This window comes from Protopterus annectens, chromosome 12.part0, assembly GCF_019279795.1.
Source record: "Protopterus annectens isolate FY-2018-M chromosome 12.part0, PAN1.0, whole genome shotgun sequence".
NCBI lineage: Eukaryota > Metazoa > Chordata > Ceratodontiformes > Protopteridae > Protopterus > Protopterus annectens.
Window position 1 is genome coordinate 746684705 of NC_056746.1, and position 26179 is coordinate 746710883.

At 44.8% G+C, this 26179-nt stretch overlaps 1 protein-coding gene across 1 annotated transcript in view; it reads left to right on the forward strand.

Annotated features, from left to right (window-relative positions):
- Nucleotides 1-26179, forward strand: part of XPO6 (exportin 6) — a gene marked incomplete in the record, with an annotated part of 1798279 nt that overhangs the window by 1185660 nt on the left and 586440 nt on the right. Inside the window, 1 exon segment of the mRNA XM_044089811.1 lies at nucleotides 241-396. Coding sequence (XP_043945746.1) covers nucleotides 241-396 — 156 coding nt within the window.

Consider the following 26179-nt stretch of genomic DNA (forward strand, 5'->3'; position numbering starts at 1 on the left):
TAATATTCTGTATTCTGATATGTTTAGTAACGCCAGGTTGTGGGGACAGGGTGAATATATGCATAAATGTCAGATGACAACGCCATCACCATATATTTGGGTGTTCAGGATTAAATCAGAAGTGCATTTATATTAATCATCATATTTATCCATGTTATTGCAGTCCCATTGTTGTGTTGCATTACTTTGCAGATGCATTCATCATGTACTTTATTTTTACTATCTTGTGTTATATTGTAGCTAAAGTTGTTATCCATCAAACCTTGAGCATCCTGAAGGACATTGTAGATACTGTATCAACAGAAGCAACCAAGTCAAGGCAGATTTGTTACCAGTCCATGCAGGATTCTGTACAAGTATCCCTGGATTTGTTCCCAAGCTACATCCACCAGCCAGGTAGGGAACCACTGATGAACCATGCTATTCTTGTATGGGGCAAAGAGGTCCTTTCATTGAGTGAGTAATTAATAAGCTTATAACATAGGTTTGGTGATGCAAATGCAAGGTAAGAGGGACACTAAATATTCATACCTGCAGATTATCTGCATCTTTTAAGCAAGTTAGCAAAAATCTGTCATCTAGTGCTCGTATTTATAAATAACAAAATACTTTTAACTGTCTGTGATAGACTGGTTGATTTTACCTGCAAAAAACTGTATAATTGACTTAAACTTTTTTCCTGTTACTGTTTTGCTTACTGACTCCTAAATTTAAGGTATATATGAAGAAATTCATATTCCACTTTCATAGGCATTAATAAGTGTATTTCTGGCCAGGATAGTTTGAGTATGCCAAGTCCATCTTTTGATTCAACATGTAAAAAAAAAAAAAAATCCAGTGCATTATGTAACAAAAAATCCATCAAAGATGTATTCATTTCATGCAATCCTCTGGCATGGTGCATTTGACCATAACTTAATGGCCAAACTGATTTTTCTAACCCCCTGTTGTGCAACATATTAATAACTGATTTTACATTAGGTTTGGCTCAGAACGGTGGCTTACGTGAATCTTTCTTGTTGCTTCAGTAACCCGCATTCAGTTTATTCCTAACACTCAGTTTTGTGATGTGCTTCTTCTTTCCACACTCCTTGCAACAGCCTTTTGTCCATCTTGTACAGGTCACTCTTCAATCATCCTATACTGTTCTCCCCCCACTTTCATAACAACGGTGTTTGCATTGGGCCTGAGAACCCATAGTTCCCATTTCCTTGGATCCCCGTCAACAGTATCAACTCCTCAGTTATTGTCTCTGCCTGGGTTTTCCACTTATTTTTGTAATGGCTTTTTTAGCTAGTAGTAATGCAAGGGAATCTACTGTTTTTATGTCTGTTTATTTTTACAGTTCCCACCCAACTCAGATAAGTCATTTCCTGGAGTTGCCATTCATTCATAGAAGCTTCTCACCAAAGTCCTGTATGCCTTTTTTATAGCTAGCAAGTTTAGGACATTTACACAGTATGTTTGCCAACTTCTACTTTGCAGTTGATCACATCTCCAACATTTCTGCCTTGCTGTGGGAAACATTTTATGTAATCTTTCTGTGGTATAAAAGTATCTCTGAGGACATTTCCAACCAAATAATCTAAAATTCCTAGATTTAGTTATGTACAGAGGGGTTTTGCAAGTTTCTCTCCCAAGTCTCTTCATCAGTATTACTGTTGGCAAGTTCCTGCCAGCCCAGAATTTGATGTAATAACAGATTATGTTTTAATACGGTCAAGTCCTAATATAATCTGGCTACTAATCTTTTCTGAGTTCGTATTTGCAGTTCTTGAGTCAATCATTATATTTACCAATGCTAGTTTCTTTAGGTTGAGTCTCCTCATTAGTATCGTGTTCTCCCAAGGTGGCCCACAGCACTCTGTTTCAATGATTTCTGTCTGAGTAGGCTTATATATCTCCCTAGTAGGGTCTCCAACTCATTCTTTCTTCAACCTGATTTGTTCCCAAAACCCTTTTCTTGAATCCACCACTTTGCCTGTTCTGGCATGCCTGATGTTTTGCTAGTCCTACAATCCTCCGATGTGTCTAATAATTCATCAAAGGTTCAAAATTCAGTGAACACTTCTTCATTAAACTCTCACCATTGTTCATTTCAGCGAATGTGCTCATCGAAAAAAAATTTAAACAGGGAAACTAAGCACTTGACCAAAACATCACCGGAGCAGACACCACATTATGAAAAACCCACCAAGATTGCTCTACAGTGGGGAAAAGGGCACATTTTTGCTACTGGACAACTGCTTCCTTTCCCTGTGTAAATTTTTTGCTGATATGAATGTTTTGATGGTTAGGGTTTGATGAAGAAAGGTTTGCTAAATTGAACCTTTGAATTATATAGACCCAAATTTCCAAGGCAAATACTTTTTTTCAGCAGATGTAGTCTTGAGTGTTCCTCACCCAGGTGTCCTTTGGAGGTGTATAGCCTTTGGAGAGGTACACAGTTTCACTTTCTGTATCTACAAATTAAACTTTTCCATTATTACACAACCTTCCCTTTATTTTTCCATTCTTAGGTGTGTATCATCAGCGAGGTAGTTTCCTAGGGTGGCTAACCTCCTGAAGGGTACTGTTATGCATTTCTTGCCATTGAGTTTTAAGCCATGACTTTGGTAGAAGTCATTTGTCTGTGTTGCTGTTTTTGCAGATTTGGTGCCTTGAGGAGATTCTCGGACTGGTTCTAGTTTATAGTCATCTGCAAACTTTGTCAGCCTGAGGTCTTTGATGTTGACTTTGATTTTTGAAAAGTAAATGCCAAAAAGGAGAGGGCCCAGTACAAAACCCTGAGGGACTTGGTTAGTGATCGTGCTTTTTGTGGAGGTGATCTCTGCTAGCCTAACTTCCTGGGTCATATCAGCTGGCTGTGTCTGGCTGGTGATATATGGATTAATTCCGAATTCCAGGAGATTGTTTACAATGCCAAAGTGGAGTTTATATCAGATGCCTTGGCCAGGTCAATATTTGCAGAACGCATGATTTTGCCCTCATCTGTTGCTGTGGTGAACTTTTCAAAGAAGTCCACTAGGTTGAGTAGGTATAATCTCCCCCTCATGAAGCTAAACTGGGTTGGATCCAATGTCTGAAAGTTTCCTTTGTCTAATGTCTTATCTATGATTGTTTCTATGGCTGTGCTTTCAAGATTAGTCGGGTCTATATTACATAGTCGAAGTTCCATAACTTCGAGTAACGCATTACGAATACATATGTCCAAAGTTACAGAACTTCGACTAGGTATAAAAAAAAATAGGAAAAAGAAAATAAAAGGTTATATGCAGGGGGGCAAGCCCCCCTGCACCCCCATGTGGGTGGCTGTACCCCCCACACCCCACTCTTTAAATATACCAACTCCAAGGTCGTGCTGCAGTGCAGTAAAGGAACTGTAGCGCGACCTAGGAGTTGGTATATTTAAAGAGCAGGGGATGTGAGGGGTGCAGGGGGGGGGGGCTTGCTTACAACTCTCGGGTATGTTCTGTTTGGTTTTATTTTTTTTCCAAGTATGACAACTTCGAACTTATGGTTTTGACCATATCACGTTCAAAGTTGTCATACTTCGACTATGTAATATAGACCCGATTAGTCAGCTTTATGGGTCTCTAGTTCCCAGGGTCCATTGATGGACCACCTTTGTGTAGAGGGATGACTGTTGCAGTCCAGTCGCCTTCACATAGCCTGTGTGGTGGCTGTGGACTCCAGAAGTCCAAATAGGTCATGTTTCAGGCTGTTTAGGAAGCATCCTGGGATATTATTGGGCCTGGCCTATCGATCTGGTGGTGGTTACTTTAGAGAGTATATTTAGGACCTGCTCCCTAGTGATAGTCGGTGGGGGGGGGGTATTTTTCGTGGTGGTACTTGGGGGAACAGCCCAGGTTGGTTGGATTAAATTGGAGATGCATTGGCTGTCAGTCTGTTTGGATTTCACCAGGGGGTTTGTTTTTAGTTTGTTCTAGGCTTGTTTCTGGTAGTCATAGCTGTCTGTATGCATCCTTTAACATGTTTAAGGAGAATTTCTGTGTACAGTTCTGCATGGGCAGCTTTGTTCTCTGATTTGGAAGGGCTTGAAATTTTGTCAGGTAATCCCTTAATAGGTAGACTGCCTTAGAATAGTCCTAATTTTACAGTGCTGCTACTTCAAGGCACTGATTTTTTTTCTCTCAAAAGGAGACATCTTTATGATCTAACCTCATCAGCGACAACACTACACTGTGTGTGTGTGTGTGTGTGTGTGTGTGTGTGTGGGGGGGGGGGTGGCAACAGCCTTTCATATTTGTGAGTACCAGATACAGTATGTTTATGGACCAACTTGTCCATGGTATTTGTGTTTGCAAAGTCCAGGGATCTCTGGGCCTGCATGTTTGTGGTTATGTAGGCTTTCCGGTTTTTAGAGGGGTAATTAAATTACCTCCATGGATAATGATACCGGGTTGAAAGATAATTATCTCCAGAGGATGGTTATAGCTTGCATGGATATGATATGGGACTCGACCTACAGTAATTTGGGAATGGAGAAGCTCAGGCAGGTAATCATGTTTGACCAACCTTTGGGGTATGTTTATTTTTGATATAGATTGAGACAACTCCACCTTTAGTCCCTGCCTGTGCTGTAGCTGATCTAAATGTGTGTAAGGCATTGTATCCCTGCACTGCCAGGATGCTTTCCACGGCTTTAAACCATGTCTTGGTAACGGCATACCTGTCTGCATCTTCCAAGATGAGAAGAGCTTGGAGGGAGTGTAGTTTTGTGTGTAGACTCATGGCATTGAGCGATAACACAGTACACTTGTGTCCTACTTACTATAATTGTAGATGTTCAAGTAGGTCGGTGTTGCAGTACTGATTCTCGGGTCTTCCTGCCATGCAGAAGCCCATGACCGCCCAGATTTCGAGAGTCTTTACATCATCCCTAGCAACAGACATCAGGATATAAGAAGGGTGTTCACTGGTGCCGTCTTCAGGTCTTTGTAAGTATTGATCAAGCAGTCAGCATGACCTCAAGTCCTCAGTTGACTGAATTTGAGTGAGGAGGAGTGTCGTAGGAGACAGAAGGGATGAAGAAGATAAGAGGACTATCTGCAGAGAGCTTTTCTACCCTTTGCATCCAGCAAGTGGGTAAATGTGGTTAGCAGATAGAGGGGTTGTAAGGGTGGGAGTATATGCTGCAACACTGATCTTCTCGAGCATCTACCGTTGTAAGTGGCATACAACTGTGCTATGTTCTTTGTAGTCAGTGTTGCAATACTGATTCTTTGGGGGACTCCCAAAGCCAACAGGTGGGTAGTAGGATGGCTTGGGTAGGGACTTTGAGGAGAGCAGTGTTAGTTGCCCCTTGCTTGGTGGAGTGGGCTTTAATATGCCTTGGTAGAGGTCTTCCGTGGTAGAAGAAACAGGACTTAAAAGGTTCATAGGATGATACTAGGCTATTGGCCTGGAGACCCTTATAAGCCTAGCCAAGCATTTCACTCATGTTCCCACAAAGTCAGCACTTGTTTCCCCCTGTCCAGCAGGGACACAGGTGGGATCCCAGGGGTGTATTTTCTGTTTCCTATCCAGTCATCCAGGTTCCTCTTAGAGGACTAGAGAGGTATTCTGCATGACATGGAGAAAGGGAGTCTGTTCCATAGATGGGGGAGACTTTGGGACACAAATTTATCCATCTAAAAATTCTGTTAATGTCACAGACCAGGTTAAGGCCTTGCGTATGGGTTGCGAGAGTGGAGTTTGACATGTGGATATGTAGCAACTCCATCAAGGCTGGGTTCAAGATGGCATTGTATGATAGACGCAGGTCACTTCTGAGCAGTCTATACGAGACTGAGTAGAGGGACAGGGCTTTTAGCTTATCTGCATACGATATATGTTTGAGACCCTGTCTTTTCCTGATAAGACGCCTCTGTGGTCTCTTCAGCTGCTGCATGTGCTTGGTAAGGTACATGCTGAAGGGGGCATTGTACTCAATAATGGGTCTGATAAGGGAGGAGTACAGGGATGTTATGACTTCTTGTTCCTGGATGAAATACTCTTACTTATGAGGTGGGCTATGTAGAAAGCCTGCCATACATTGGAGACAATGCGGTGGTCAAAAGTCACGTTGCTGTCAACCTGGATGCCCAAGTCCCTCATGATTAATTCTTTGCTTACTGTGTTATTACTGTGATAATTAGTGAGGATGCCATTTTCCCCAAAGGGGATAATGATGCATTTCTTGGCATTCGGTTTGAGGCCATGCTTCTGGCACCAGTCATTAGTTTGGGGAAGGCCTTCTTGGAGGATGTAAACATCACTATGGGAATTTAAGACTGTGCCCAGCTTGCAGTCATCTGCAAACTTGGTTAGCCACAGACCACTGATTTTGGCTTGTACCTCAGAAGAGTATAGTAGAGGCCCCAAGACCAATCCTTGGGGTACATCACTCTTTATGGGTCTACTACTAGAGGTGGCTTCCCCTATTTTGACTGAGTGGGTTCTATCAGTGAGCCATTTATCTACCCATCTGGTAACATATGGGTTGATGCCTAGCTAGGAGAGAGTATCTATTATGCCCGAGTGGAGAATAGTGTTGAAGGCTTTGGCTAGGTCAAGGTAATTGGTGCCCACCATTTTCCCCTTTTCTATGGCTTTGGTGAGTGTTTCGAAGAAGACGACCAAGTTTAACATGTATGATCTCCCTCTGACTAAACCAAACTGTTTGGGGACAGGCATTTGGAGGTTGCCAGTGTCCTTGTTTATAAGGTCCATAATGCATTTGCAGATCTAGTTAGGCTGAAGGGCCTATAATTGCCTAGGGCAGTAGACGTGCCAACTTCATGTAGAGGGATGACTGTGGATGTCCTCCATTCAGCTGAGACAAAGCCGGTCCTCGGGCTTTGGTTGAGTAGGGTGCCTAATGGAGCTGAAACTCATGCCCGAGTTCATTTAGGATACAGCCAGTGATGATGCTGGGTCCCATAAGAGACTGTATTTTTTGCCTTTGAGTGAACATTTAAAGACCTGCTCCTTGGTGATGAGGGGAGAGGTGCAGGTGCTTGTAATGTCCTGGTTTACTGATGGGGGGGGGGGGACAGGGGGGTAAAGTTTTCACTGAACCTGTCTGCCAGCAGGTTGGCTATATCTACAGTGTTTGTGTATGTGGTGCTATTGACCACCATTTCAGAGCAGATGTGGGTGTTACCTTTGAGATTGTGGAAGTATGTGAAGAAGGCATTGTGATTGTCCTTAGTGGATGTGGCCAGTTTGGACTCCATTAGCCTTAGAGGACTTCAACAGTGACCTTATTTCCTTGTTCAGACAAAGGAGACATTGCTTCCAACTTGGCACCTGCTCCTTCTTGGTGCTGGACAACAATTTTTTCATTTTATTATAGAGTTGGTATATTGCTGCTGTCTACCACACAGGTTTACTCTTTCTTGAGGAAGATGATTTGGTCTTGTCCAGTATTGCTGAGTCCATACAGCTGTGTAGGTGCTCATATAGTTTTTTGTTGTAGGCTTGGACATTAATGCTAGTTCCAATTGAAGGGATGGTGGCTGTGAAGCTGCTTATACCTGCTCTCAGGAGATTCTAGTCCACTTTGGAAACTTTTTTGGGGGGGTCAGGGCTCAGGGGAGATACTGACTTCAAAAGTGATCACTTAATGGTCTGATCTTACCAAAGAGGATGACAGTGTAGGGGTGCTACAGTGGCTACTCATGTTGGTTAGGATCCAGTCCGGGATATTTTCACCTCTTATAGGGGTGTCAGCCAGCTGATCAAATGCATTGGCACTGACAAAGTCGAGGAGTCTCTGTGCATTCATGTTTGGGCAAGAATAAGTCTTCCACTCTGTGGTTGGGTAGTTAGTCACCCAGGATCAGGGTAGAGTGTTGAATCTTAATGGATTCAGGCAAGTCCAGATAGGTGAAGTGAGCATCCTGAGTCATGGTTGGTGGTCTGAGCTAGCTGTGATTTGAATAAGTGTTTGTCAACATTTAACTGCACTTGGAGTGTCTCCTGTGTATCATACCGTTTGGCCAGCCTTGGAGGTGTGTATGTCTTTGATAAATATTGAAGCTTCACCTCCTTTGGCTTTTTAGCCCTCCCTTTGGGGTCTGAAAATGTGGTAGGATGAGTAACCTGGTAAGGCTGGGTTGCTTTCTGCAGCTGTGAACCAGGTTTCAGTGACTGCATAATGTCAGCATCTTCCAGAGCAAGGAATGCTTGCAACGAGTGCCATTTCATGCTAAGACTCCTAGCGTTTAGCAGTATAACCTTTAAATTTTGTTTAGAAGAACTTTTCATGTTGGTAATTTTGTGTTCATGAGTTTGCCTAAAAAAGGCACTATGAGGGAGGCAAGAGCCTTTGCCTGAAGCTCAGGGGAGACAGATGAAGACTACATTTGGCAAAGCATCGTGGTCTGTCAGTCATGTCCTCCCAGACTGTACTGGATCTCCTTGAAATGACGCCAGAAATTAAGCCAAATGTTAAGTCAATTTTCTGTTTGTATTGAGGCATTATTCTGTGTTATGGTAGGATGCTGCTTAAGGCTAGGGACATACCTGACTGGGACACATTCAGTGAGCTCAACCATGTCCCTCTTCACATAGTCCAGAGAGGTACGTCTGAAGTCATTCACACTAACAATGGATTATGACTGAGTCATAACAGTACCTGTTAAGAGACTTGAGTGCATGCATGATGTGGCGGATTTTAGCACTTGACAAGCAACTTAGTGACTTTCTCCTAGTCTAGCCTGGTGAGGGGCACATCTGTGTGTCTCACAATAGTCTCTCCTGTGACTAGTATGTTGGGTATGTGGCTGGGCTTCAGAAGCTGTGAGATACAGGCATGTGTGCTATGTGTGATGCCTAATGCTGTGGGTTGTGATGTGTGTGTGAGTTTGCTTTGTTAGAGCTCTCTTGTTTAGATTTGTTTTTTTGAGAACCTCCGCATATGTAGGAGTGTGTTGTACAGGTGTGGGTGGTGTGGTGTTAATAGTGTTTGCACAGATAGTCTTCTTGCCAGATGTACTGGTTTGTGACTGAGACAGCAAGGATTCTAGGATGTTTGTGTTGCACTGCTGCAGTCATCATCACACTTTGGTTATCCTTCCGTCAGGCGGTCCCGCAAGTCGGCTGAATCCCAAAGTCTTGGTCCGGCGTCTGTTGTCGTCGCTTCTTCCCTGACGTCAGTGCGACAGGGGGATAAAAGAGGCAGCCGACGCCATTTTCTTCAGTCTTTCTTGCCGCGCGGTGCCCGAAGCAGAAGCAGTTAGCAAGTGCCGGTCGGCTAGCTCCTGAGATTTTTGAATCGAATTTCAGCCCGAAGTCTTCTCTAAAGCTAAGTACCCCGTTGGGGAAACTTTTCTTGCCGCAGACTGATGTCAGACAAAGTTAATAATTGCATTTCTTGTGGGAAGCAAATACCTCATAAGGATTTTCATTCTTATTGTATTCCTTGCCTAGGCCCAGACCACGACGTCTCTGGTTGTTTTGTGCTAGGTTCAACAAACGTACAATCAAGCATCGGGCAGATTTCGCCCGACGTTATTTTGGCAGAAAATTTAATTATAGCATGTCGTCGGAGCAACCGACATCAGCAGTGATTAAAAAACGCAAGGATAAGGACAGGCAACCAAGGCAAAGACCAGATACCGAGGCCTCAGCAAGGCCTGCCGCCGGTTCTCCGGTTTTCAACTAGGCACCTACGCAGCCCCTGACTACCGCAGATTTAGAAATTTTGACGGCCTCCCAGACCGAATCGGCTGGGTCTCAGGAGCTGGTTCCATCTCACCCCTTGGACGCCAACCCTGACGGTGATCCGGAGATTTTGGGCAGGCCTTCGGTTTCTGAAGGTGTCTTCAAACCGAGAACTATCTCTGTTAAGTCTTATGCTAAACTTAAAGCCCCCTTAAAAGTTAGGAAACCGGGTCCACAGTCCCCTGCACAGGCCCCTATGCCTAATAAACAGATGCTTAAGATGGCTGAGGATTTAATTACCCTTATCAGGGGTTCACAACCCCCTCCTGACAAAAGGCCTAGACTGGAGGAAGATTATCCTTCCTCTGACCAAGCATCCATTTCCTCAGCTAACTCTGAGGACCAGGATTATTCCTTCCCTCCTTATGAAGACTTGGATGCTGAAGAGTCCATTCCCTCTCTCTTCCCCCCCTGAAGACTACTCTTTTGGGGGAAACTTTACACACCGTGAGGGAACACTTCCACTGGGAAGGCCAAGATTACTCTGACTCTTAGAAAAGACTCTGTGAGTTTCTTCTTCTCCCACAGTATAGACCCCTTGCAATTCCTCCAGTTTTAGACATTTTGGATGATGTTTACACCAAATCTAGTCTAAACCCAGATTCCTTACCACCTGCACCAGCTAAACCAGACAGATACTACCGAGTTCCTGATTCTCATAAGTTTCTATATAAAAGCCCTGTGGCAGACCCCAAAACCATTTCCCAGGGTCCCAAAGGGGTTAAGGCCTCTACTGCTAAGAATCCACTACTTTCTGAAAGAGATTCCAGAGCATTAGAAAGATGGGAGAAGAAAGAGTATACGTCTGCCACTTTGGCCATGAGGGCCTTAAACTGCCAATTCCACATGCTAAAATACCAGCAGTACTTGATTACACAGTTAAAGCAGAAAATGATCCCTCAGACAGATCAACCTGATTTCAAAGAGATGCAGGATTTGCTGCATGCAGCAGAACAGGTGGGAAAGCATACCTTAGTGTGGTTTTGATTCATTGGAGGCCTCATGTAGAGCAGCTGTCACGGGATCTGTAATACGTAGACATGCTTGGCTAAAAGAGCAAGCCTTACCAGAACATGTCAAAGCAAAGTTATTGGATGCTGCATTGCAGAAAGATGTGTTATTTAGTGTCAAAGCAGAGGAAGTTTTAAAGAAAATGGAAGAAAAGGCAAAATCTATGCAGACAGTTAAAGATTTTTTACAGGTACAACCTCCTCGTTTCAGCAGAAACTGGCCATCAAAAAACTGGTCCTTTCCTGCATCAGACAGACCCCAAAGGGGTAGGTACAGACGCCCAAGGGGCAGAGGCCAGCCACAAGGTTCTTTCAGGCCTAGACAATGGCATACAACAACTCAGAGGTGGAGACGAAATATCTCAACCCTCCAGAAAACAAACACAATGACTTCCCTCTTCGCCTGCCAAGCAACATTGCCCTGACAGCACCTTTGGGAGGAAAACTGGCTGTATTTCCACAAAATTGGCACATCATAACAAGGGACAAATGGGTTCTGGATATTATTACCCGAGGCTACAGATTTCATTTTAACACTTTACCACGGATGAGAGGCATGCCAAATCTGCCTCCAAACCAATGGGCAGAGGCACAAATGCAAATTTCAGCTCTCATGGATATGAAAGCAATTCAAAAGGTACCTACAAAGGAGCAAGGTCAAGGTTTTTACTCAAGACTATTTCTAGTACCAAGAAAGGACAAAGCCTGGAGACCCATTTTAGACCTTTCAATTCTATACACTTACCTGGAGGTACCCAAATTCAAAATGCTCACACTACAGCAGCTTTTTCCCATGCTGGGCAAGAAGTCTTGGCTGGTAACGTTGGACCTCAGAGGCATACCTGCATGTCCCTATCAGACAAGATTGCAGAAGATATCTCAGATTTTTGGCAGGTACAACGCATTATCAACTCTCTGCATTGCCCTTTGGCTTATCTGCTGCGCCCAGAGTATTTACGAAATGCCTGGCATCAGTAATTGCATACTGCAGACAACGAGGAATATAAATTTATCCATATCTGGACTGCCTGATCCAAGCGGACAGCAAGGCCATTCTATTACAGAATCTGGCATTTGTAACAAAGCTGCTAAGTTGCCTAGGGTACACAGTAAACAAAAAGAAGTTAAAGCTAATACCCTCACAAGACATATTCCTGGGTGTCAGCTTAAATACAACGGCCCAGATGGCTTATCTCATGCCAGACAAAAACAACTGACTCAATACTTCAAAAAGATGGCAACTTTTACCCAGCTCACTGCAAGGAACATTCTGCAGGCATTGGGGTTCATGGCATCCTGCATTCAGCTAATTCCACATGCAAAGCTGCATATGAGGAAATTACAATGGTACCTGAAAAGTGTATGGACTCAACACAGGCACAGCCTCGAAACAAGTATACCTCTCATTCCCTGCCTTCAAAAAGAGTTCCTATGGTGGGCTCAAGCATGTCAAATAAACAAGGGTCTTCCTTTTGTCTTAACTCCAGCAAACCAAACTATGACAACAGATTCTTCAGACTACGCCTGGGGCGCACACATGGCAGGACAGTGCATACAGGGCAAATGGTCCGCAAAACAAATGCATCTACACATCAACTAAAAGGAGATGCTAGCTGTGCAAAATGCACTGACAGCCTTCAAGGACCTCTTGCATCCAGGACAACTACTAAGGACAGATACCACCACAGTTATGTGGTACATAAACAAACAGGGAGGAACACACTCCTATCCTTTATGCAGACAGGCAATGACCTTGTTGAACACAGCATTGACTTTCCAAGTACAACTGCAAGCACAATTCCTGCCAGGAAAGGAAAACATATTGGCAGACTAATTGAGCAGAAATTTGGCAGGTCCTCACGAGTGGAGTCTACACCCACAAGTATTTTCAATGATAACTCAAAGGTGGGGATGCCCAGACATAGATCTATTTGCCTCCCCCAACAATTGCCGACTACAGAAATTTTGCACAAGGACTTATCATTCCCTAGCCTGGAAAGTGAACGCCCTATCATTCAGTTGGACAGCATTTGACAGTCTGTGCCTTCCCACCACTACCTCTCTTGACCAAGGTATTATTGAAAATCAGATCAGAGAGACCTCAAATGATCCTCATTGCTCCGGACTGGCCACGTCAGCACTGGTACCCATTACTAAGGACCTTGACTCTCAGCCCTCCATGGATCTTACCTCAATTCCCACTTCTGTTGACTCAGCAAAACTCTCAGATCCTTCACAGTCAGCTCAGGACTTTAAATTTAGCTGCATGGAGAATACCTTGAATTATCAGTCAACACTTCTCTCAAAGGACGTTCTGAATGTCATTTTGGAGGCCAGGAGGCCCAGCACCAGAAAAACTTACTCAGACAAATGGTAAAGATTTTGTGCATGGAACCAAGCTAAAGGCCAAAATCCTTGGATACCAAACATTCCTCAAATATTGCAATACTTAACTGAGATGCTACACAAAGGCCTTTCTTTCTCATCCATTAAGATCCATGCTTCAGCCATTTCAGCTCAATATAGTACGGATCCTCCCATATTCTCACACCCTTTACTAAGGCAGTTTCTCAGAGGGGCTAAGAATGTAAGACCTCCCCAGAAAACCCCCGCCGCCAGCTTGGGACCTCAACTTCGTTTTAGAAAAATGAACACTGCCTCCTTTCGAACCAGTCTTCTCAGCAGAACTACAATACTTGTCATGGAAAACAGCTCTGTTGCTGGCTATCACCTCAGCACGCAGGGTCTCAGAACTACAGGCACTTATGGCAGTGGAACCTTTCATAATTTTCCATCAGGACAGAGTCTCTTTACGAACTAACCCTACCTTTATGCCAAAGGTAGTATCCAGTGTGGCTTTGAATCAGACCATTCATTTACCCACCTTTTATCCAAACCCCCAGAATAAAGGAGAAAGACTCCACCACTCTTTGGACATTCACAGACAGCTACGTTACTATTTGGATAAGACAAAGACCTTCAGAAAAACTGTCCAACTCTTTGTATCCTGTGCTGCAGGTTCACAAGGAAAGGCGATTTCCAAACAGACCATCTCCAAATGGATAGCACATTGTATCCGCTTTTGCTACTCGCACCATGGGAAAGCAGTGCCTGTTAATATTAGGTCCCATTCTACCAGGGCTACAGCAACCTCTGTAGCCTTTCTTAGGCGGGTTCCAACCAAGGACATTCTGGAGGCAGCTACTTGGAGTTCAGTGCACACCTTCACCAAGCACTACCACCTTCCTTTATACTCAAAAACCAGAGCTGGTTTTGTCACTGCAGTTATGCAGGGCATCCTAGCTTCACCTAACCCAGTTTAGTACCAGCCATCCATCTATAGCTTTGGGATTCAACCCAAGTGTGATGACTGCAGCAGTATAACACGAACAAAGGCCTCAGACCATAAACTAATCCAACTGGATATTCACATCCCGACCCCACCCCCTGCCCAGAAAACCACAGTGAAAGACTTCTCTAAAGCAAATTTTGCACTCCTCAAAACCGAGGTGGAATCCTTCAAAGCCCCCAGGCCTGTGGAAAATACGGCCCAGACCGCGGAATCCTTTATAAATGCATTCTATGAACACCTTCAGGAATGCATGGATCATGCAATCCCAAATAAAACCAAGACCCAATCCTCCAAAGGCAGACGTCCTGTCTGGTGGACCCTAGCCATAAACAAACTATACAATAGAAGGAGGAAGCTACTACATGACAGAGCAAAATCCCAAAAAGGGAAGGCATCTCTGATCAGTATTAGCAAAAAACTACGGGCACTCATAAAATCGTCTAAGGCCAGCTTCGAGAGAAAAACTGCACAGGACACTAAGGATAATCACACGGCTTTCTTTAGTTATGTTAGGAACCTGGGCGGGAATTCCCAGATATGCTCAGAATTGGTCCAAAATGTCGAAAAATACACCGAACCCACGGACATTGCCAACATCCTAGCTGACAGGTTCAGCGCAACCCCCCCACACACACACACACCAAAAGGGCAAATATTTATCCCAGTAGAGTGCTGCCCCTCTGACATCTCAGATGCTCAGGTAAGAGCCGCCCTCTCCAAAGCAAAAAACATAGCATCAATGGGATCAGACGGTGTCCCGGCTGCCCTACATGAACTCCAAGAAGAGCTAAACCCAAACATAAAACTACTATTCAATCTCAGCCTTACTACAGGATATGTACCCAAAGAGTGGCGTACAGCAACAGTGGTCCCTCTCCACAAAGGTGGTGCCTCAACAGACCCTGGAAACTATCGCCCCATAAGCCTGACTAGCTTGGTCTGCAAAGCTATGGAAAGGATCATCATGGACCTCATAAATAAAGATACTGGGGACCTACAGACACTGGATCCTACCCAGTTCGGCTTTAAGGGCAGATCCTGCCTCTTAAACCTGGTCGACTTCTTTGAAACAGTCACCAAGGCCATTGACTAAGGGAAGGTGGTCCACACAGCCTACCTGGACCTCTCAAAAGCCTTCGATACAATACCCCACTCTGGCATTATAGATAAGCTCACCAGCTTAAATATAAACCCCTATGTCACTAGATGGGTTGCAAACTGGCTCAAGGACAAGAACCCACATGGTTAGAATTGCTGGAGCCATGTCAGACTCCAAACCAGTTACAAGTGGCATCCCACAAGGCTCAGTCCTGGGACCTCTCTTCTTCAGTATATATTTCTCGGAGGTACAGGCCAACATGGAAGGACTGTGGCTGACCAAGTTCGCAGATGACTGCAAACTGGGCGCCATAATAGACTCTCCAGCTGACACAAGCATCCTATAAAAAGGGCCTCATAGAAGCAGACAACTGGTGCCAGAGCCATGGCCTCAAGCTAAACGCCAAAAAGTGTATAGTCATCCCCTTTGGCAAAAACAAAGTGCCCACAAATTACCACATAGGTGGTAATCCATTAAGTGCAGAATAAGTAATTAGGGACCTGGGGACCCAAGTTGATAGCAATCTCTCATTTGACAACCATGTGGCCAAGTGGTTAGAAAAACATTTTATATAGCCCACCTAATCATGAAGGGATTCACATCTAGATCAGGGGAGGTCATCATGCCTCTTTGCTCATCCCTCATCAGGCCCATAATCGAGTACAATGCCCCTTTTGGGATGTACCTTACCAAACACCTGCAGCAACTGGAAAGACCCCAAAAGTCCCTCACCAAGAGGATCAAAAGGCTCAAACAGATGCCATATGCTGCCCGGTTAAAGAAACTCCAGCTCTACTCAGTGGCGTACCGCCTGCTCAGAGGTGATCTGTGCCTGACGTATAAAGCCATGTCCAACCCGGAATTAAGGGACATGCAGCACCTCAAAAAATCCAAATCCCATCAAGCTACTCGCTCGAGAGACTTGAACCTCAGCTCTGAAATAAATAGGACATGCTGGAGGGACAGATTCATAACCCAGAGGCTCTCTTCACTCTGGAATAAAATCCTAGTCCAGGTTAGGCAGAGTCCCTCATTGACTCTCTTCAAGAGGAATCTTGATGAGTGGATGGGAGATCGTATCACTTCTGTGTCACTGTTAGACAGAGGCACAGTATACTAACCTCGAAAAAGGGCATAGCAAAATTAATTTAAAATGGGTGGCAAAAGCCAAACATACTCTGCCTAGGCATATAAATGCCCTAGGGCAGATAGCCTAGTATGAACCTATGAACATAGTACAGTTTTGTACCTACCATAAATGTAGATGTTCGAGTGTATATACTGCTGCAGTCCAGGTTACCCTCCCACCATCCCCTCTACATACCAGGGTGTTAGTTATAACTCCATGTACATCAATCTATTGGATGCATGCCTATATGGTGTATTTGCTAACAGCTAGTACTATTGTTTATCTACTAAGGTATTTTTGTATAGTTATTTGTATTGCCTTCCTAGCTGGGGGCACCTGACATCTGGGGCAAGAAAAACTGAAGAAAATGGCGTTGGCTGCCTCTTTTATCCCCCTGTCGCACTGACGTCAGGGAAGAAGCGACTACAACAGACGCCAGATTCGGCCAACTGCGGGACCGCCTGACGGCAGGATAACCCAAGTGTGATGACTGCAGCAGTATATACACTTGAACATCTACATTTATGGTAGGTACAAAACTGTACTTAATCTAGTTGCAGCTGTCACATATTGTGTTCATGGGTGGTAGTAGTAGAGGGCTGTCTGTGAAAATAAGACCATTGCTACACTATCTCAGGATGCCCATATCAACCAGACTAGTAGGAGAGACCACAGGAAACTGTCCGTCCATGGTTGTCACACTCTGCTGAAGAGAGGTCAGGGATATGTGATAGCTGCAACTAGATTAAGAAACTAGAATCCTTGCTGTCTGTCACAAACCATTACATCTGAGTAGAATTCCTGTAGTTGCAAGTAGGGCTCAATAAAATCAATGCAGTAGCTGCAAGCGAAGGCAGTCGCACAGGAGTGTTGGTAAGGGAAAAATGCAGTTCAGATACCACACAAAGGGCTAAAACAGCACAGCAGCAGGTTGTGATGTGCAAACAAGCACAAACCTGTGCAAATGCAGGGTTTAAATACAAAAACAAAAGTAAAGTAGAAACACTGGAATTGACCAGTCAACCCTTGTCCCTGAGCTCTTAGCTCAAAACCCATGCCAGATCAGTTCCAACCAGTTAACTTACTCCCACCAAGTGCAGGCAGGCCCCGGCCAACACAAGATGGCATAGCCTGGAAATGTGAAAAGGAAACTGGCGACACCAGATACTGTTCGTAAATCAGTTTTAATTGAGCGCTTTCGTCTTACTAGATTCCTCAGAATGATTCTGAGGAAGTCTGAACTCTAGTAAGACGAAAGCACTCAAACTGATTTGTGTTGCCAGTTTCCTTTTCACATTTCTGGCGCATGAAGATGGCATAGCGTGAAACATAGGAGTCACACAAACAGATCTGGATAGAGCAAAACCTGTAACCAGACTATGCTAAAGATATTTAAACTCTGTTTAGGTTGATTTAACACAGGAGAACAGATAAACACTTAAATATAACAGTAGCAAACAAGAGCAAACTGATTTCAACAAATTACCCAATTAAAAAAGCTCAAAACTGATCCCTCTTCTAGCAACCTTCAATCAGACGAGTGCTAACTGCACACTCCTGCCACTAGGGTGCAGGGGAACCATCTCCAAAAAAAAAAAAAAAAAGATGGCCTAGATTAGTGCTTAAGTTATACAAACATAGTTAGATTCCGCAGGTCTGAATCTGGTCTATGCTACAGCAAACAAGGCACACCAATTTCAGAAAGAAACCGTTCAGATAAGCAGGCACAGTAAGCCTTCAACCAGCAATTCCCAGCTCAGAAGGGCAGAATCTACCCTCGCCTCCCACAAAAATGCAGGCTAACAAACCTTCTTAATGTAAAGTAACTGGCCTGAAGCCCAAGTGCTTAAACCAGAACTAAGACACTTAGATTAGCAGACACACTAAGCCTTCAACCAGCAATTCCCAACTTAGAAGGATGTAAGCTACCTCTCCTGCCAGAGTCTAGACCATAAACCTTCCTAATGTAAAACTGGCCTGAAGCTGAAGTGCTTAGAATAACCGTTACAATTTAATCAGGCTACTGAGAAACAGTAATAAATGCAGCAAAATGCAATTTAATGCTTTTAAGAACAAGCAGCAAACGCAAAATAAAGTAGGAAGAAAGACAAATACAGTGAATTATATGAATAAAGTGCTTTTTCAGGTTAAGTTGGGAGGGAGGAAACAAGATAATGCAAGGTTGAGAAACTAAGGGGGGGGTGAGCCTTCCCAAGTGATCTCTCTGTATTCAGCAGTAGAATGAATTGATGAGATGGGACTGGGAGGAGTGTCCAAAATTAGATTTGTAGTAGGGGCGGGTAACTTAAAAGCCACCAAATTTAAGAGCACAATGGAACTGGGTGGGAGGAGAAAAATGCAGCAAGAAATGAGTGATATTCAGAGCAAACAGGCCACACAAACACTTCAGCAAAGTACAGATATTTCTAAATAAAAGAGCAGTGCTGTTTCTCAGCTTCCCCTCTAATTAACTGATGTTATTCATAGTTTGCAAAGGAGTTCTTTGGTAACTTTTTTAGCTTACTCTAGCCAATAAATCTTAAAACTCCAACAGAAAACTTAAAACAAATGTAATACAAGAGTAAGATACAAACGAGAAGTGATCAGACCTTAAAGGAAGAGCTACAAATCAAAACTAAATCCAGCCAGAGATGAGCAACATTCAGAGCAGCTTGCTGTCCATTTTGAAATGTTTTGTTTGGAAAAACAAGCAAAAGCCACCAGCAGTTGCTCTGCTGTGTTAGGGTTTTTGTCCCGTCAAGGTAGTATCTGATTTGCCAGTGCACATCCAGGGAATGAGGGACCTGCTATTTCCTGTTTTGTGGATTTGGGAAGAAGACTGGCGGGTGGATACTGTGGTTTAGGGCAAGTTGAGATACCACCTTAGGCATAAAAGATGGGTTTGTTCTAAGGGTAACCCTATCACTTTGCAAAACAGTGAAATGCTCTGCACACATAGAGGATTGTAGCTTTGAGACCCACCTTCCAGGTGAGCATCTCTAGAGAGGCAGTGACAGCAGGTTTTAAGGGGGCAAGATGAGTTTTTCTTGCACAAAATTTAGATCCTAGGAAGAAGTAGGGTTTCTTCTGGGTGGTCTCAAGTCAGTTACTCTTTTAGGTAAAGCTTTTCTGTAGGTGTCCGAGAATATAGGTGGTGCACTGTGCATGCAAGGTGCATGTACTTTAATACTGGAGTATGAAAGTTCCTCTCAGAACAGGCCTGAAAGGTACTCAGAGGCTGAGTTTGTCTGCCTGAGAAGGGTTGGTGTTCTTGCTGTGACACCATGTAGAAAATCTGTTCCATTTTGCCAGGTATGATTTTCTTGTATTCAGTTTCCATGCCTCCTTGAGAATGGAAATTGCATCAATAGGGTAAGAGGCATTCTTCAGTGTCAAAACCCAATCCTTCAGGCTGTTAACCAGAGTATGGCTGGGTGAAGATGGAATACAGATCTCTTGGATAAGCTGATATAATCTACTTCCTGTGGTAAAATTCGGAATTTTATCTTACCGAGGATCAAGAGAAGGGAGAACCAGAGTTGCCTGTGCCAGGAGGTGGCCAGTAAGGATCATGCTTGGTCTGTCCTCCCTGACTTGTTTATACACTGGGGATCAGAGGCAAGGGTGGGAATGCATACAGGTACAAGTTTGTCATGTTCAAGTCAGAACATCTATTTGTTCAGTCCTTTGTTGAGTTCTGGAGCAGACCTTCTGTAGTAGTTTGTTCTGGTGAGAGGGTAACGGGTCTGTTGAGGGGCCAAGATTTTCAGGGGCAAATTCCAACTGTACCTTTGTGTTGGAGACTAATAAAATTCCTTCGCAGTTTTTGCTTTCCTTTATTATCTAGATTCTCAAACCTTTTCAGCTGGAGGTCCAAAAAATAATTCTTTGTCTAGTGGAGCATCCATACACCTGATCTGACAGGGGAAGTGTCCTGAGCCATGCGTATCCGTGGATGACGGGACCTGTGGTAGCTGCACTGCGTGATGAATCTAAAGATGTCCTTCAAGGATGCATCTGCAGTCATCACATATGGGTTGTCCTGCCTCAGGCAGCCCTTCGGTCGGCCGGATTCCAAAGTCTGGGTCTGGCCACGGCTGATGTCGCACTTTCCCCAACGTCAGAGCATCTTGGGTATAAAAGCATCAGCCGACACCATCTTCCTCAGTCTTTCTTGCCGCGTGGTGCCCGAAGCAGAAGCAGTTCGCAAGTGCCGGTCGGCCAGCTCCTGTGATTCAGCTACCGAAGACTTCGAAAAAGCTAAGTACCCTGTTGGGGACTCTTTCTTGCCTCAGCCGATGTCAGATAAAGTCAATAATTGTTTAACTTGTGGGAAACAAATACCTCATAAGGATTTCCACTCCTGCCTAGGCCCAGACCACGACGTCTCGGCCTGTTCAGCCTGTGCTTCCTTCAACCGACGAACTCTTACACGTCGGTCGGAGTTTGCAGAGGAGTTTTTTGGGGCTAGGTTTGCTTATAAGATGCCGTCGGAGACTCCAACTTCGCATTTAGTTAAAAAACGGAAGGACAAGGACCGACACGCGGACCGCGGTTTCGGCTGAAACCTCGGTCGGGCCTACCGCGAGTGTCTCGGTCTCAGCTGAAACAGAGTCCTTGGTACTTCCTATTACCGAAACCACACAACCAACTACCTTGGCCCTGGAGGCTCCGGCCGAGTCGGTCATTGAATTACCTACTGAAACCGGTGTCCAGGAACTTCCCGACACCATTCCTTTAGATAAGTCTACTCCTGCACGTGGTGCAGCCAGACCCCCTGCTTCCATGTCCATTAAGGCTTTCTCTAGGGCTAAGACTGCTAAACTTACTAAGACTTTGCCTCCCAAGGTTCCCTCTGAGACCTTCTACTAGCTCTCAGATTCTTACCCTAGCAGAGGATCTGATCTCATTAATTAGAGGTTCCCAACCTCATCCGGACAGGGGCTCTCAACCACCTCCAGACAAAAGGCCCAGGATTGAGCCCTCTGATTCCCAGTCCTCAGATGAGTCCACGGATGGCTCTGCTCTGTCAGACCACCAGGAGGAGGCTTATTCGGCCTATGAGGATTCTGATGCTGAAGAATCTATTCCCTCGGCCTCCCCTCCTGAAGAGTTTTCCTTTGGAGAGACATTACACTCTGAGAGAACATTTTCAATGGCAGGGTCAGGAATTCTCTGATTCCAGAAAGAGATTAAGGACCTTTTTACATTTACCTCAGCATAGGCCCCTAGCTATACCTCCTGATGTCCTTCAAGGATGCATCTAACATATGGGTTGTCCTGCCTCAGGCAGCCCTTCGGTCTGCCGGATTCCAAAGTCTGGGTCTGGCCTCGGCTGATGTCGCACTTCACCCGACGTCATAGCTCCTGGGGTATAAAGGCATCAGCCGACGCCATTTTCCTCAGTCTTTCTTGCCGCGCGGTGCCCGAAGCAGAAGCTGTTTGCAAGTGCCGGTCGGTCAGATCCAAAGATTCCTACTACCGAAGACTTCTAAAAAGCTAAGTACCCCATTGGGGACTCTTTCTTGCCTCGGCCGATGTCAAAGTAAATAATTGTTTAACTTGTGGGAAACAAATACCTCATAAGGATTTCCACTCTTACTGCCTTCCTTGCTTAGGCCCAGACCACGACGTATCAGCTTGTCTAGCCTGTGCTTCCTTCAACCGATGGACGCTTAGACGTCGGTCGGAGTTTGCGGAGGAGTTTTTTGGCCCCGCTTTTGCATACAAAATGCCGTCTGAGACTCCGACTACACAATTAGCTAAAAAGCGCAAGGAAAAGGACCGACACTCGCGGTCCGCGGTTTCGGCTGAAACCACGGTTAGGCCAACCACGAGTGTCTCTGTTTCGGCTGAACCCGAGTCCTCGGTTCTTCCTTCGGCCGAAAGCATGCCTCTGATAGCCGAGGCCTCACAGAGCATGGCTGAATCTGCTACTGAAATTACTGTTACAGAAGCAGGCACCCAGGATTTGTCAGACACTATTCCTTTAGACATAATCTACCCCTGTACGTGGGGCTGCTAGACCCCCTGCTTCTATGTCTATCAAGGCTTTTTCCAGGGCTAAAGCAGCTAAATCTTCTAAGGCCTTACCTGCTAAAACTCCCTCACATAGGCCTACCTCTAGTTCCCAAATACTCAGCCTGGCTGAGGATCTCATTTCTTTGATCAGGGGATCCCAACCTCATCCAGACAGGGCCTCTCAACCCCCTCCAGATAAGAGGCCTAGGACTGAACCCCCGGAACCTGTCTCTACAGACTATTCCTCGGATGACTCAGATATTTCAGACCCTCAGGAAGGCCCATATTCTCCTTATGAGGATTCTGATGCAGAAGACTCCATTCCTTCTGCTTCTCCTCCTGAAGAATTTTCTTTTGGGGAAACCCTACATGCTATGAGGGAACACTTTCAATGGCAGGGCCAGGATTTTTCAGATTCAAGGAAAAGGCTAAGGACTTTTTTACACTTACCACAGCATAGGCCTTTAGCCATTCCTCCAGTACTAACAGTTGTTGATGATGCATATAATGATGCCTGTACTGCCCCTGATTCTCTTTCTCCGGCCCCTGCCAAGCCTGACAGATATTACAGGGTCCCGGACACACACTACCATTTGTATAAGGCTCCTGTTGCAGACCCTGAAACCATTTCACAGGGCCCTAAAGGTGTGGCAGCTGCCTCTGCCAAAAACCCTCTTCCCTCTGAAAGGGAAATCTAGAGCATTAGAGAGATGGGGTAAAAAGGTTTATACTTCTGCTACTCTTTCGGCCAGGGCCTTAAACTGCCAATTTCACATGATTCAGTACCATGAATTTTTGTTAGATCAGCTAAATAAAAAAAACTGTCCTCTCCTGAACCTATAGACCGCAAGTCCCTTCAGGATTTGGTACATAACTCTCAGCAGGTCAGTAACCATTTCTTAAAATGTGGCTATGATGCACTGGAGGCTTCTTTTAGATCAGCTGTGACTGGAACAGTGATTCGAAGGCATGCCTGGTTAAAAGAACAATCCTTACCAGACCATGTTAAGTCAAAACTCCTAGATGCTCCTATGGAGAAACAAAGTTTGTTTGGCTCCCCTGCACAGGAGGTTCTAAAGAAGGTGGAAGAAAAAGCAAAATCTGTCCAAACAGTCAAAAATTTCTTACAGGTCCAACCTCCGAGTTTTAGCAGAAATTGGCCTTCGAAGAATTGGTCCTTTCCAGACACCTCCAGAGCACAGAGAGGCAGAAATAGACGCCCAAGAGGCAGAGGTCAATCTAGGGGTGCCTACAGGGGACATCAGTGGCAACCTACCAACCAGAGAAGTGCTGCCACAGATTCAGCTACAACCACTTCCACAGGACAGACGCAATGACTTGGCTCTGGTTCCGCCTACCAGGGAACAACTGGAAGCACCCTTAGGCGGAAAGCTAGCCTTATTTTCCGACAACTGGCATTTCATTACAGGAGACAAATGGACTTTACAAACAATAGACAAGGGCTACAGGTTTCACTTCCACACTCTACCAAAAAAGAGAGGAATGCCAAACCTACCACCAAGCCAAAAAACAGAGGCTCTAAGACAAATCAGCAACTTACTAAGTATGAGAGCTATAGAAAAGGTACCGCCTATGGAACAAGGCCAAGGATTTTACTCCAGGCTTTTCCTTGTACCAAGAAAAGAAAATCAATGGAGACCTATTCTCGACTTGTCCGCACTGAACACATTCCTCATTGTTCCAAAATTCAAAATGCTGACCCTCCAGCAACTTCTTCCCATGCTGGGCAAGGAGTCTTGGCTGGTGACTCTAGATCTCAAGGAGGCATACCTGCACGTCCCTATACGACCAGAATGCAGAAGACACCTCAGATTTCTTGCAGGATCAGAGCATTATCAATTCTCAGCATTGCCCTTTGGCTTATCTACTGCGCCCAGAGTATTCAGGAAATGCCTGGCATCAGTAATTGCTCATTGCAGGCCTCAGGGAATTCAAATTTACCCATACCTGGACGACTGCCTAATACAAGCGGACAAGACAAAATTAGCAAAAGATTTGGAAAATGTCATACAACTGCTGCAAGCCTTGGGATACACAGTCAACATGCAAAAGTCAAGACTAGTACCATCCCAAAGGATAACATTTTTGGGTGCAGAACTGGATACATCAACTCAGATGGCTTTTCTCACAGAAGAAAAACAAAAGCAACTACCAGTCTATTTCATGACATTAACAACACAAACTCAGCTTACTGCAAGGAAAGTCCTGCAAGCCCTGGGTTACATGGCATCCTGCATAATATTAATTCCGCATGCCAGGCTGCATATGAGAACGTTGCAATGGTACCTAAGGAATGTATGGTCTCAACACAAGCACAGTCTAGAAGCCCAGATTCCAATAATTCCATGCCTGAAGCAAGAATTCATGTGGTGGGCTCAGGCCTGTCAGTTGAGCAGAGGATTGCCTTTCCACAAACCTCATCCAAGCCAGACCATCACCACGGACGCCTCAGACCTAGGCTGGGGAGCACACATGGTGGACAAGTGTATACAAGGCCTATGGACCCAAGACCAGCTGAATCTACACAAATCTAAAGGAGATGCTGGCAGTGAAACATGCGATCCAGGCATTCAGACCACTCCTTCAACAAGGTCACCTGCTGATAAGGATGGACAATACCACAGTCATGTGGTACATCAACAAACAGGGAGGCACACACTCATATCCTCTATGCCGGATGGCAATGGGCTTGTGGAATGTGGCCCTGAATCTCAACATTCAATTACAGGCCAGATTTGTACCAGGAAAAGAAAATTCACTAGCAGACGCCTTAAGCAGAACTACCACGGATGCTCACGAATGGATGCTGCATCCAGATATCTTCAAAGCCATAACAAAGAAATGGGGACTACCAGAGATGGACCTGTTCGCCTCCCCACACAACCACCAATTGAAGAAATTCTGCACAAGAGCATACCACCCACTTGCTTGGAGGGTTGACTCCCTTTCCTTCAGCTGGAAAAACCTGACAGCATATGCATTCCCACCTCTTCCTTTGATGTACAAAGTCCTACTGAAGATCAAAGAGGATCAGCCATCCTGATAGCTCCAGACTGGCCGAGGCAACATTGGTACCCACTACTGAGAAGCATGTCTCGGACACACGCATGGCCTCTACTTCTATGTCCCTTACTTCTAACACAGAACAACTACAAGATCCTACATCCAAACTTGAAAACACTGCAGCTAGCTGCTTGGAATATTGCATAAGACCAAATAAACCAGATTTATCTCAGAGGGTTAAGAACATTATCCTGGAGGCACACAGACCCTCCACAAGGAAAACTTATTCAGCCAAGTGGAAAAGATACCTCATTTGGAGTGTGGCAAAGGGAGAAAATGTCTCATTGGCAAACATAGCACACATCCTGGAATACTTAGCAGAACTGTTCCACAATGGCCTGTCCTACTCCTCCATTAAGATTCATGCATCAGCAATTTCAGCAGAATACAACACGGATCCTCCTGTCTTCTCTCATCCTCTACTCAGGCAGTTCTTGAGAGGAATAAAAAATGTAAAGCCTCCAAGGAAACCACCTTTACCTACATGGGATCTCAACTTTGTGCTGGAAAAGTTAACACTTCCCCCTTTTGAACCAGCAGCAACAGCAGATTTACAGTTCTTATCTTGGAAAACTGCTTTCCTGCTAGCAATCACTTCAGCAAGAAGAGTATCTGAGTTACAGGCATTAATGGCAGTACAGCCCTTTCTTATCTTCCATCAGGATAGAGTGTCTCTGAGAACTAACCCTACCTTTATGCCAAAAGTGGTCTCCAGAGTATCATTGAACCAAGCGATTCATTTACCTACATTC